Consider the following 14,847-nt stretch of genomic DNA (forward strand, 5'->3'; position numbering starts at 1 on the left):
CAAGGCTTTGGTATCAGTTGATTTGTGTATCTGCATTAACTTGACAGGAGTGAAAATCAAAATGGTTTGAGTGAGAAAATAAGGATAATTTTGACATCTAGCTATTGGATTGTTTTTCCATTATACAGCATGCAAACCTTTCAGGCATCAGAAAACTGCGATACTGAAGCTACCGTTCTTTTCCAATATGTTCAAATATTCCCAGCAGATAAAGTAAGATGACCTTCTTGAATTTGGAATTAATTCATTGACAGCTTTGACACTTGGTATGAGGGACTGTCTTTGTTGAAGCTTCTGATGAAGGGTCATCATTGATCTGAACCATTGGGCCAGATTCTCCAACCTCGCCCCCAACTGGAAATCTCCAGGCCCACTGTGCCAAATTCACCGTTCTAGGTGGCGGCAGCAGCAGGACGCAAACAGCCGGAGACTTCTTGCCAATAACTCTTGTTTCTTTTCCAACGGATGCTGCCTGACCTGTTGGATATCACAGGATTGTTGCAGCACAGAAATAGGCCATTCGGCCCATTGGCCTATACTGGCTCTCTGAAGGAGCAATTGACTTAGTGCCATTCCCACTAACCCTGCACATTCTTCCTTTTCAGATAATAATCCAATTCCTCTTTTTTGCCTTGATTAAATCTGCCTCTATCTCACACTACGCCAACACATTTCAGATCTTAACCATTCACCTGTAAAACTTTCTTCTTCACGTCTCCATTGTTTCTTATGCTGATGACCTTAAGTCTGGATCCTCTCTTTCTCAAGCCATCCACCGAAAGGAAGTTTCTCCCTATCTACTTTGTCTACACCCCTCGTCATTTTGAATACTTCTTATCAAATTTCCAGCATTTTCTTTTTTATATCTTTTTTAATGTAGTCATTATAAATGAACCATACCCAGTCTGTCACTCTGTGTTGCTAGTCAACTGTGGCTCTGGAATCACATGTAGGCCAGACTAACTAAGGATGGCAGATGTCCTTCCCGAAAGGGCATTAGTGAACCAGATGGGTTTTCCCAATAATGGTTTTATGGTCATCAGTAGATTCTTAATTCCAGATATTTTTTATTGAATTCAAGTTCCACCATTTGCTGTGGTGGGATTCAGAGCCGGGTCCCCAGAATATTAGCTGAGTTTCTGGATTAATAGCCCAGCTATAATACCACTAGGCCACAGGCTCCCCATGGGCCACACTTGACCTTTGCAGTCATGTCCTGGAGTGGGGTTGTGAACACAACATTCTCACTCAGAGAACTGAGCCATATAGATATGGACATTGATTGAGACTACCCAAAACTTGTTTCACTAGGGATTTTATGCAACCAGCAGATGATAAAGGCCTTCAGCCCATCAGCCCAGGTCCCAGTTGCGAACAGCTAGTGTCAAAGGCACTACACCAACCAATGGTTATCCAGTGCACTTTATCATTGAGTCCTAGCTGTAGTTCTTCATGCAGGCTCAGCGTAAGCCAAAGATAAATCTTCAGCTGTGAGGCATTCTCCTTCATTGAACTGACTGACAAGTTTGGCCTCGCTGTCTACGCTGTCTCTAGGCATTGACTGGGTGGGTCTCAGGCCAGAAAAATCAATGACCCAGTATGTATTTAGGCATTTGTGTTTCAATTAAGCAAGAGAGACACTGTACATGGAGTTGCTGTTTCACAAAAGTCACGTGTTCATCCTTTCTCTATCCACAAGCTTGGCAATCTTCTAACAAAAACATTGTGGGTGTTTTGAATTAGATTTCTCTGCAAGCTAATTACATGTGAGGAAAGAAAAAAAAATGCACAAAAATAAAGAAGCTACTGCTGCGGTTTTCCCCTACCTCATGTTATAGATAACAATAATGGTTGGCTGTTTAAAACCCCATCAGTCAGCACAAACATCCTTCTCTTCCCCAGAGTAATTACATGGCATTACTGTGTAACATTTGGAATTGCTTCCAGACTATAGGAACAAGCCTTGAAGTGACATTTGCTTCACATGTTTATGTGCCAAGTGCCAGGTTAGGTTGCAAAACAAACAGAAAAATGTTTCAAGCCTGGAGTTAAATCAATGTGGATAGAAGGTTGGAGAAAATGCTAACTTCACATATGACGGTTTTCAATCTGATAAAAGGGAGACAATCCATCTGGCTGGGGGCTTCTTGTGTGGTTTTAGCCTGTGGTATTAATGACATTAACTATATGTGTAAAATCTATTGAAGTTACAAGCCAATGGAATAAAATTCTGTTGACTGATCTCGTGGCAACAACTAAAATTCAAATTTTATCACAGTCTTGCTATGAAATTTGGTAGAAACTGGTAAGATCCTTCTGGGGAATGGTGATTTGATTTGATTTGATTTATTATTGTCACGTATATTAGTATACAGTGAAAAATATTGATCCTTACATGATATACAGACAAAGCATACCATTCATGGAGTACATTGGTGGAAGGAAAGGAGAGGGTGCAGAATATAGTGTTACATTTCTAGCCAGGGTATAGAGAAAGGTTAACTCAGTATAAGGTTCTGATGAAGGGTCATCTAGACTCGAAACATTGGCTCTATTCTCTCCCCACAGATGCTGTCAGACCTGCTGAGATTTTCCAGCATTTTCTGTTTTTGTTTCGGATTCCAGCATTTGCAGTGTTTTGCTTTTACCTTAATATAAGATAGACCCATTTAAAAGTCTGATGGCAGCAAGGAAGAATGTACCAAATGACCTCTAAATGAAAAAGAATGTCAACAACGTTTTACTTTTTGTATCTTTTACTTTTACATGGATTAAAATCAGTGCAGATTAAACATGAATTAACAGGCAAATGATACTTCAAATAGAAAAGGTAAGTTTCATTTTAAATAATCAGCACAACAAAGACTCATCCTACACAACCACAAAGTGCCTGCGTCACTGCCCTCAGACATGCGGCACCTAGTGCAGTTCCGATGTCCCCTAACTCAGCCTTTGCTATGTGGGATCTCTCATTTTTCCACTCAATCAATTGGCCTCTCGAATAACTTTTGTCAGCTGCCATATTCCATCTGAGTACCACGGAGAGGATCATCACCTGAACAGTATAGCCTGTAGAACTTTCTTAGCTACATCCGCGACAGCTTTGATGGTGTAGATTCGCCAAAGACTCCTTTATTGATGTCAGTAATAAACCCATTAAACTGCCTATCATTCACACACACACACACACACACACACACACACACACACACACGCATACTCTCGCAGATTCCATAGACTCTTATAGAAATTACAAATTTTCCTTACTGTACTTCCTCCTGGCCAAAGTAGCAAATCACAGTATCAAAGTCAAATAAAATTCAACGTGATCAAAACTTTAGATCTAAATGTAGAAATTTTGTTGGGAAGGTGTGTTAAGAGATACAGAAGGTAGGTGAAGTTGAAGAGGGGAGTGGAGGGGTGTGGTACAGTGACACAGTGATTAGGACAGCATCAGGGATCTAAGTTCGATTCCCACTTTGGGTGACTATCCGTGCGGAACCTGCACATTCTCCTGGTGTCTGCGTGAGTTTCTTCCGGGTGCTTTGGTTTCCTCCCACAATCCAAAAGACGTGCTGGTTAGGTGCATTGGCCATGCTAAATTCTTCCTCAGTTTTCCTGAACAGGCGCCAGAGTGTGGCGATTAGGGGATTTTCACACTAAATTCATTGCAGTGTTAATATAAGCCTATTTGTGACAGTAATAAATAAATAAAGACAGGCGATGACCTAACTGAAAGATTGTGTTCAATGAGCTAAATAGACTCACCTTGTATCTGTGGCTAGTTTGAGTTCAGTATTTCTCCTGGCAGATTTCAGTTCAAAGCCTTTTCTAAGAATTAATATTGTTGTGTCCATTTTTGTTGCAACATAAGTGGATTTCTCTATCGAATATCCAGAGTCAAAATGGGTGGGATTGTGGTCAGTGCAAGCTCGATGGCCAAATGGCTTCCTTCTGCACTGTTGGGATTCTATGATTCTAACAACAAACCCCCCAGTAATATTTTATGGTGTACTTGATCCACATTGGTCAACATACAAACGTATGAACAAGGAGCAGGAGCAGGCCATTCAGTCCCTTGAGCTTGTTCTGCCATTTAATAAGGTTATGGCCGATCTGATTGTAACCTTAAATCCACCTACTCCTGACAGCCTATCACTCCCATGCTTATCAGGATCTATCCACCTCTGCCTTAAAAATATTCAGAGCCTCTGCTTCCACGACTTTTGAGGAAGAGAATGCCAAAGACTCATGACCTTCTCGGTGAATAAAGTTCACCTCATTTCCATTTAAAATGGTTGACGCCTTATTTTTAAACAGTGACCCTTAGTTCTAGAGCCTCTCACAGAAGGGAAACGTCCTCTCCATATTCACACTGTCAAGACCCCTCAAGATCTTATGTGATTCAATCAAGTCTTGCTCTTCTAAACTGCAGCAGACACAAGCTGAGCTTGTCCAACCTTTCCTCATGAAACAACCCAGCCATTCCAGGTATGATTTTGTTAAATCTAATTGTGGCAACAATGTGAGAGTGAGACTGAGATTAAGTTGGGGACTCCCTGATTGTTTTTATGTCCAACCCTTAATTAGTCACAATCACTTTTGCGATGCTCAGGACAAGCAAGTGGGTCAAGGAGGAAGTGTTAAGTACATTATTACTGTTTATTAAAGTTTCCATTGTCATCGTAATGCCATTATCACCTTTCTGTCATTGATGTACTTGGATGTGTGACATTCTCTGCCATAATCTAGGTCATTATTAAATTGTTCAGGCCTCAAAACAGATCCTTACATGACATATTCTGCTGATTATGGTTATTATTATTATGATATGGCTAAGGTATTGAATAACTTTTTTGTTTCTGTCTTCACGGAGGAGGACGTGAATAATTTGCCGGGTGTTAGCGATAGAAAGGTGGTAGGACTGGAGGGTCTTAATGACATTACTGTTACTAGAAAGGCGGTGCTCGACAGACTGGAGGGGCTGATTGTGGACAAGTCCCCAGGACCGGATGGAATGCATCCAAGGGTTCTGAAAGAAATGGCGGAGGTGATAGTGGATGCCTTGGTGGTTATTTTCCAAACGTCGCTGGATTCCGGGGAAGTGCCGGATGATTGGAAAACGGCTAATGTTACGCCGTTGTTTAAGAAGGGTGCCAGGCAAAAGGCAGGGAATTATAGGCCGGTTAGTTTAACGTCTGTGGTAGGTAAAATGTTAGAATCTGTCATTAAGGAGGAAATTGCAAGGCATCTTGAAGGGAATTGCTTGATAGAGCAGACGCAGCACGGTTTCATTACAGGGAAGTCGTGTCTGACAAATTTACTGGAGTTCTATGAGGATGTGTCTAGGGCGGTGGATAGAGGAGAGCCGGTGGATGTGGTCTTTCTAGATTTTCAGAAGGCGTTTGACAAAGTGCCTCACAAGAGGTTATTGCAGAAGGTCGAGGGACATGGAGTTGGGGGTAGGGTGTTAGCGTGGATAGAGGCTCGAAGGGCTGGATGGCCTACTCCTGCTCCTATTTCTTATGTTCTTATATTCTGCTGATTAGGATGCCTGCCCATTTGTCCCTACTCACTGCCTCATTCCAGTCAAGTTCCCAACGAGGTCAATAATTTGCCTTCAATCCATGAGCTTCAACTTTAGCTAACAATCTCTCATGAGGGACTTTATCAAACGCTTCTGGAAGTTCATATCAGTAGCATTCATGGATATTTCCAGGTCCATCACTTTAGTCATGTTCTCTTCAGTTTCATCAAGTATGATCTACCTTTTAGAAATGTGTGTGTTTGGAAGTTGCTGTTGAAGAAGCCATGGCAAGTCACTGCAGTGCATCTTGTAGATGGTTCACACCGTTGCCACTGTGCATCCGTGATTAAAGGAGTGAATGTTTATGGTGGTAAAATGGTTGTTGATCAAGTGGGCCGCATTGTGTTGGATGCTGTTGAGTGTCTTGAGTGTTGTTGGAGCTGCACTCATCCAGGCAACTGGAAAGTATTCAATCACATTCTTGGAGAGTTAGGAGATGAATCATTCACTGTAAAATGCCTAACCTCTAACCTGCTTTTGTAGCCATGGTGTTTGTGTATAATGCATGATGTTTTGTTTTCTTTTTATGTGAAGCTGTGTCTCTTTGAGGCTTCAAAATGTAATCGATACATAAATATGAAATCCAGTTAATTCACGATTAGTTTATTATTCAGCTTGTTGCTCAGAACTCTGTGGAATCCAATTCTAAAGTGCCTTCTTTTTCTAAGTACTTCTGTCTCCTGTAAGAATGTATGTGGTGGATATCCAATAATTTGACTATGGGAGTTATAGGGCAGAATTTTTCCAGAATTGCACAGACTGCTGAATCAGGGAAGAGAAGCTGTGTGTAACTCGCTGGCTCCATAAAGCCCTAATCTTGACTGATTAAGTTGCTCTCTGTGTAATATCAAAGCACTGGTGAGGATCGAGCAGGAGGGACTGGACCTAAACATACCAGGATTCTGGAATCATGGCCCCTTTTAAGTGTCAGGGCACTGACCCGCCCACAAGAATGCTTACATTGCGCTCCCTCTACCCCAGTGCTTTCATTGGGTTCTCCCCTCTCCCCCTTCCTCTGCCCCCCCCCCCCTCAACAAAACTAAGACGAACACCTCCCCTCTCCCCGGTCCCGCACAATGGAGGAGGGTTACCTCCCCTCTGCCAGAGCCCCCTTGGCACTGCCCCATACAGGTGTCCACTTGGCAGCGCCCAATTCCTCTGGACTGCCCAAGGGACAATGCCCAACTTTGCCCTTCAACCCCCATGTCCTCCAGGCACTTGTGCAACCACCAACCCACTGCTCCCCCTCCCCCCTGCCCCCCCCCCCCCCTCATAGTGTGGCCATCACAGTGGCTTTTGTGTTTGAAAACCAGTAGTGATTCGCATGACATCACATCAGCAGGAAGTGGAGGATATTTGTGGGCGGACGCCACAACATTCAGCTGTTTAATTACATTGAACTTTATTCAGAGTCATGCCCAGTGATCATGTCACAAGGGGATGTGCGGATCTCAAAACAAGATTTCGCCAGCCCACTTTGCCCTCACATGAGATTGAGCTGCATGATAGGATTTGAACTCATGGCAAATGGTGCCACCAGATCTCACCCACTTTCTTTAATACTTGTCAGTGACCAAGGTAAAAGATATAAGCTCTTAATATCTTATGAATACACATAAATGATTACAAATGAGCACTGTTATCTCTGGCACAATTCCAACATTGCTTTATTTACCAACAATTTAGCAGGATTAATGTATTATCTAAAATTCTAATTATGGCTAACACTATTATTAAAAAGTGCATGACAAATGCATGTAGCAATCTTTGCAATTGAAGATGCTACATGGATTTTAATTATGTTTCAAAATATTTAATTATTTCACTTTATTCTATCTTAAAGCAAATGTCACAGGCTTATAATCAAAAGAGGGGCTCGTTGAATAATTAGTAGACAGTTTAAGTCAGCAATAGCTCCTACAGTGCATGTGTAGAGAGATTGTGATGATAGTGCGTTATTGCTGTAGATATGTATTATTTATGTTTAAGGGGTCTATTTTGAAGCTTTTTTTTCTATAGGCGGTCAGTATGTCTGGTAGGAATGCAGCTCAGATGCTGGAAGAGCAGAATAATTACTCATTTTAATTTTGTACTGTTTACGTAGGAGAGAGCTAACTGACTTTTGACTACAAAAAGAAAAGCTCCCTGGGGTTTTTGATTAAATGGAGGGAAGGTGAGTTTAGGTATGCAAGCTGTGATTAATGGGAGGACCTAGGTTTGTAGCAGAGTTAAATTTGCCATCAATCTATGAGCTTCAACTTTAGCTAACAGTCTCTCATGAGGGACATTTTCAAATACTTCCAGAAGTTCGTATCAGTAGCATTCATGGACATTTTCCTGTCCATCACTTTAATCATGCTCTCTTCAGTTTCATCAAGTATGATCTAACTTTTACAAATCTGTGTGTTTGGAAGGGGTTGTTGAAGGAGCCATGACAAGTCCCTGCAGTGCATCTTGTAGATGGTGCACACTGCTGCCGCTGTGCATCTGTGGTTAAAGGAGTGAATGCTTATGGTGGTAAAATGGGTGCTGATCAAGTGGGCTGCATTGTGTTGGATGCTGTTAAGTGTCTTGAGTGTCATTGGAGCTGCACTCATCCAGGCAACTGGAGAGTATTTAATCACATTCTTGATTTGTGACATATTGAGTCAGGAGGTGAACCATTCACTGCAGAATGCCTAGCCCCGAACCTGCTCTTGTAGCCATGGTGTTTATGTGGAATGCATGATGTTTTATTTTCCATTAATGTGAAGCTGTGTCTCTTTGAGGCCTTCAGTGCTGGCTGAGTTTGTTTAAAGACAGATGTCTGCAGGTTGCTTTGAAACCGAGTGCAGGGTGTCGAAATTTGCTGATGACACCAAGATTGGGGGAAAGGCAAATTGTGCGGAGGGTGTGGAGAGTCTGCAGAAGGATCTAGATAGGCTGGGCGAATGGGCCAGGAAATGGCAAATGGAATTTAATGTTGGCAAGTGTGAGGTGGTCCACTTTGGTAGGAAGAATGGTAGGAAGGACTATTACTTACGGGGCGAAAAACTGCAGCAGGCGACGGTGCAGAGGGACCTCGGGGTCCTTGTGCATGAGTCGCAAAAACCCAGCCTGCAGGTGCAGCAGGTGGTCAGGAAGGCGAATGGGATGCTGGCCTTCATAGCGAGGGGGATTGAATATAAAAGTAGGGAGGTCTTGCTGCAGCTGTATAGGGCATTGGTGAGGCCGCAGCTGGAGTACTGTGTGCAGTTTTGGGCGCCGCACCTGCGCAAGGATATTTTGGCCCTGGAGGGAGTGCAGAGGAGGTTTACTAGGCTGATACCGGAGTTGAGGGGATTGAGCTATGAGGAGAGGCTGAATAAACTAGGCTTGTACTCGTTAGAGTTTAGAAGAATGAGGGGAGATCTCATTGAGACGTATAAGATGATGAATGGGATGGATAGGATAGAGGTGGAGAGACTCTTCCCGCTCAAAAAAGACAGTAGGACTAGGGGGCACAGCCTCAAGATAAAGGGGAGGCGGTTTAGAACGGAGTTGAGGAGGAACTTCTTCACTCAAAGGGTGGTGAATCTCTGGAATTCTCTGCACGTTGAAGTGGTGGAGGCTGCCTCGCTAAATATTTTTAAGAAGCGGGTTGATGGGTTCTTGATAAGAGAGGGGATTAAGGGTTATGGGGAGAGGGCGGGAAAGTGGAACTGAGCCACGACAGATCAGCCATGATCTTATTGAATGGCGGGGCAGGCTCGAAGGGCTAGATGGCCTACTCCTGCTCCTATTTCTTCTGTTCTTATGTTCTTATGAAACTCGTAGGTCAGAATCTTACCGCTGTTCACACCAGCAGGATTTTCCATTCTCATTCAATTCTCATTAGGGGTGGCATGGTGGCACAGTGGTTAGCACTGCTGCCTCACAGCACCAGGGACCCGGGTTCGATTTCCAATTTGGATCACTGTCTGTGTGGCGTCTGCATGTTCACACCATGTACGCGTATGGGTGCTCCGGTTTCTTCCACAGTCCAAAGGTGTGTTTGGGTTAGGTTGATTTACCATGCTAAATTGACGCTTAGTGTCAGGGGGATTAGCAGGCTAAATATACAACAAAGAACAGTACAGCACAGGAAACAGGCCCTTCGGCCCTCCAAGCCTGTGCCGCTCATTGGTCCAATTGGACTAGTTGTTTGTATCCCTCCATTCCCAGTCTGCTCATGTGACTATCCAGGTAAGTCTTAAACGATGCCAGCATGTCTGCCTCCACCACCCTACTTGGCAGTGCATTCCAGGCCCCCACCACCCTCTGCATAAAAAACGTCCCTCTGATATCCGAGTTATACCTCTCCCCTCTGACCTTGAGCCCGTGACCCCTCGTGATCGTCACCTCCATCCTGAGAAAAAGCTTCCCACTATTCACCCTATCTATACCCTTCACAATTGTGTACACATCTGTTAGGTCTCCCCTCATTCTCCGTCTTTCCAGGGAGAACAACCCCAGTCTATCCAATCTCTCCTCATAGCTAAGACCCTCCATACCAGGCAACATCCTGGTAAACCTTCTCTGCACTCTCTCTAGAGCCTCCATGTCCATCTGGTAGTGTGGCGACCAGAACTGGACACAGTACTCCAAATGTGGGGTTATGGGAATAGGGTCTCGGTGGGATTGTAGTCAGTGTAGACTCAATGGGCCAAATGGCCTCCTTCTGCATGGTAGGGATTCTATGATTCCAATTGCATTCCAATGCAATACTGAGGAAGTGCTGCACTATCAGACGTGTTATCTTTCAAATGAATAGTAAAATCAAGGCAACTACTTTGAAGAAGATCAGGGAAGTCCTGGCCATATATTTGCTCCTCGACCAATAAAAACAGATAATCTGATGATTATTACATTGTTGTTCCTGGGAACTTGCTCAGTACAAAATGGCTGCCATCTTTCCAATGTTACAACTGTGACTACACTTCAGAAGGGCGTCATTAACTTTAAAGTCCTTTGTGACAGATGGTGCTCATGAAAGTTGCTATATAAATGTAAGTATTTATTTTCTGTGCAACAGTGTTAGAATGGGCAATCAGCAAATTGGCAGCTCGTTTTACACCTCTCTCTGTTTTTATTTCCACTGACTTAGTAATAAGAACTGTAAAGCAGGATACTGACTCAGTAACACCCGTTGTTAACCATCACACAAAGTCAAAATTATCCCTGTTTGTATTAAACATTATAAGCTGAGTAGTAGAGTGAACTGACTAATCTTACAGAATCTCAAATATCACATTTGTTCAACAGCAGATTTTAAATCTCCTTTGATGTAAGTGCTTGCCAGCTACGCTAGCAGTTTCAGAATAAGGGGAGTCCCATTTAAAATGGGGAGGAAGAGGAATTTCTGCTCCCAGAGTGTGGTTAAAGTTTGGAATTCTCTTCCCCAGAGAGTAATGCAGGATATGGCTAGTGAACTGGATATTTAATTGACAAGTTGAGGGGCAAGTAACTGGGGGCAGGCAAGGAAGTGGAATAAAGGCCATATTCAAAAAAGTCATTTCCATTTGATGTGGAGCAGGCCTGATGGGCCAAATGGCCTTCCCATGATCCCAGTTCTTATGCCCTTATCTTGGTTATCTTCGCTAGCTTTACTTACAAAAAAGTCGAATGTATCTTTTTTTCTCTCAGGCTTTAGGCTTTCCTTACGCTTCATACATTGAATCGACAGTGTAGAAGGTAGCCAATTGGCCCATCGAGTCTGCACTGACCAAAATCCCACCCAGGCCCTATTCCCATAACCCCATGCATTTACCCTAGCCAGGTACCCTCCCCATGACACTAGGGGCAATTAAACATGGCCAATCCACTAAACCCACACGTCTTTGGACTGTGGGAGGAAATCGCAGCGCTTGGAGGAAACCCACAAAGACACGGGAAGAATGTGCAAACTTCACACGGACAATGGCCCAAGCCAGGAATTAGAACCCCGATCCCTGGCACGTGAAGCAGCAATGCTAACCACTGTGCCATTGTGCTGCCCCAGTACACAATCAAAGGATCACGATCACAGCATTTACAAAATCCTGAGTTTCAATTACTGAAGTACAAATGGATTGTTGTTATTGGTTTGCGTGGGAAAGAAGAGCAAACCCTCGAGGGAGAGAAAAAGGGGAAGTAAAAGAGAGACATATGTGTGTATTGGAAAATAAAGGCTAGACCGCTGAATTCTCATGCATGGTGTAATTAGAATTGTTTAAAAATAGAGAAATAATGACATTCATTTCACCCCGGGGCCTCCTCTGGTCTGCAACATGGAAAATAGAAAGAGGAGGAGGCCATTCAGCCCCACAAGCAAGCTCTGCTATTCTGTGAGGTCACATCTGATCTCCACTTCAACCCCTGGAGCTTGAAATGTACAACTGATGGGCCAACCTGCAACCTTCCCTCCACAAGAAAGAATTCAACTCAATTTGACCTCAGCAACTAATTAGGCTATTTCTCCTAAAGAGTTAATAACTTAATTATAGCAAATGGACTGCAAATCCTAGACTAGTCGTGAGCAACTCTCATGGGAGAGCAGCTAATAGTGTGATGAATAACGCGCGATTAGACAGTGAATTAGCTGTGCTGCCTGTCCACCTGGCACTCAGAGCTTTACTTGTTCTTTACAGGGAAGAAGAAGTCAAAATTTAAAACCTTCAAAAACTTCTTTGCCAAGAAGAAGAGGACAGGTCCCACGGCTTCAAGAGGAGAAAACGGTTTGAAACAGTGCCAATCGAGCAGCAATGTCAACATTCCAGAACCTTCCGCAGCACTGCCTGACTCTGAGACAGGGTAAGAAGAAGGCAGCCCAATGAGGTGTTAACTCACATAAATATACTATAGCAGACCATGTTTTGCCACTGGCAAATTCCGGGGAAGCGATGAGGGAGAGGAGGGGAGTGGGGGACTGGGGGTTTGGGGAGGTTGCAGCTTGAAGCCAGGGGCAGTTAAAGGAAATGGTTCAAATTTTCAGTAACCTCAAGAGCACCCATGCCATTTTGCAAAGTTTACCTGATTCACAAAACCCGCGTCAACCAATCATTGCATCAATTCCAAGGGGAGGCGATGGCTTAGTGGCATTATTGCCAGACTATTAATCCAGAAATTCGGCTCATGTTCAGGGGACCTGGGCTCGAATCCCACCCTGGCAGATTTGAACTCAATGCAAAAAAATCTGCAATTAACCATTGTCAATTGTCAGAAAAACCCATCTGGTTCACTAATGTCCTTGAGGGAAGGAAATCTGCCATCCTTACCTGATCTAGCCCAAATGTGACTCTAGATCCACAGCAATGTGGTTGACTCTCAACTGTCCTCCAAGGACAACTAGGGTTGGGCAATAAATGCTGAACAGCCAGCGACGCCCATGGCCAATGAATGATTTTTTTTAAATTGTGTGATCGTAAAATTTGAAGATGTAAGCTTTGACACATTAACTTTCAAATACAGAAAATATGAAAACTGTGCTCTCTTAGTAGTTTCCATGACCCAGTCTCCAATAAACTGAATATCATTTATATTGTGGCGAATATTGATGCATCAGGTCAGTATACTGTAATCTTTCGCATCTCATACTGAGGGTTCCATTAACAAAAATATTTCCCAATTCTACTGACCAAGAGTACATAAAATGCATGAACAGTCCTGGGACAAAATATACCCACAACGAAAGGAAAATGGTTTGGATGTTGGAAATCTGAAATATAGTTGGGAAACGTGTAGAGAGAGAGATGGTGGTATATTGGTAATGTCTGTCCAGAGACTCAGACTAAAGCTCTGGAAACATGGGTTCTCACAAAATTCAATGGGCAGAATTTTATGAGCATCATTCTCAGTGTCCAACTAGCATGAAAATGGGAGAGTTCGTGATCTGTTTTTTGGATCAGTTTTCACACCCAATTTATGTACTTAAAATGTTGCAGACTGTTTCTCGCTACTGCAGGCAGTGGGCTGGGCTTAATTCACCAGCTAGCCTGCAGAGGGAGCTACTGATGCTATTGATCAGGTAGTATCCGTGCGAGGGAAACCAGGTATAGGGGTTGGAGTCTCCAGTTTTGTGCCCCCCCCCCCCACCTCGCTGCCAATGAGAATGGAGAATTTGGCACTCAGCTAGAACTCTATTCAGCAGCACCAAAGAACCTTAGCCGCAGGCAAGGTGAGAGAGTTCTGGTGCTAGTGTTTAAGCTCAATAGCCTTTTGCCAGCATAACTCGACCAGTTGGAATGAAAGGTCATTAATCTGAAACTTTCTCTGCCCATGCCCATACTATCTGATTTGCTCAGAGTTTCCAGCAATTTCTGCTTTATACCTGAATTACATCTAATCCCATTCACTTCTAAAAATCACTTCTCAAAGTTGCAATTCTACACTTAGTCTGTTTAGCTCTCAAGCATTAGAAGGCAATGCAATCTCATATATTTAAGTCCTAGCAATAACTGTAACACGATATTATACTGTCCTTTCCTTCTCCCATATGTAGTCTATGAACGGTATGTTTTGTTCGTATAGCATGCTAGAAACAATACTTTTCGCTGTATCCCAATACATGTGACTGTAATAAATCAAATCAAGCCACACCAAATTGCATCCAACATAATTGGCTAATTATTATTAATTAACCCCAAGGCATTTCATAGTAATAATATAAAATGCTTTGACATCAAACTACATCAGGAGATACGAGGGCAGATTACTAAACCCTTGATAAAAGGGATTAGTTTTAAGAAGCCTCTTAGAAGGAAGTGCAGTAGAGAGGCAGAGAGGTTTTCAAAGAGAGTTTTTGTGCTTAGGGCCCTTGCAACTGAAGATGTGGCCACTAATGGTCGAGCAATTTCAGTTTAAGAATAGTCAAGAGGCCAGAATTAAAGAAGTGCAGAGACCTCAGACGGTTGTGAGACTGGAGGAGATTGCAGGATTGGCACAGACCAGACCTCAAAATTCAAAAACAAGGATGGCAATTTAAAAATTGAAGCATTGCTTTAACCAGAAACTGTGCAATCAGTGAGCACAAGTTGATGGGCGAATATGTGTTAGGACAAGGGCAGCAAAGTTTTGGAGCAAGTCAACTTTAGATCATTCCTTCTTCCCCGACCCATCATTAACAACTGGGAGCTGAAGTTGTGCTCTGGGCAATTGGCGTCCAGGCAGGCATGTTTCTTGAAATTCTTCTCTTGACAATTTTAAGGCTGTTACACTTCAGGGGTTCATTTTTTTTTTGTCCCGCTATTTTTCAGCTTCCACCAGACAGATTACGGTTTTGGGTA

General features: G+C 43.2%; 1 protein-coding gene across 1 annotated transcript in view; it reads left to right on the forward strand.

The window, feature by feature from the left end:
- The window catches only part of LOC145342327 (uncharacterized), a 123,836-nt gene that overhangs the window by 64,573 nt on the left and 44,416 nt on the right, over positions 1–14,847 (forward strand). The window contains exon 3 of the mRNA XM_080187815.1: positions 12,214–12,376. Within this exon, the coding sequence (XP_080043941.1) occupies positions 12,214–12,376 (163 nt within the window). The remainder of the gene's footprint in view (positions 1–12,213; positions 12,377–14,847) is intronic.

This window comes from Carcharhinus amblyrhynchos, chromosome 4 (assembly GCF_965287045.1).
Source record: "Carcharhinus amblyrhynchos chromosome 4, sCarAmb.v2.hapA, whole genome shotgun sequence".
Lineage (NCBI taxonomy): Eukaryota > Metazoa > Chordata > Chondrichthyes > Carcharhiniformes > Carcharhinidae > Carcharhinus > Carcharhinus amblyrhynchos.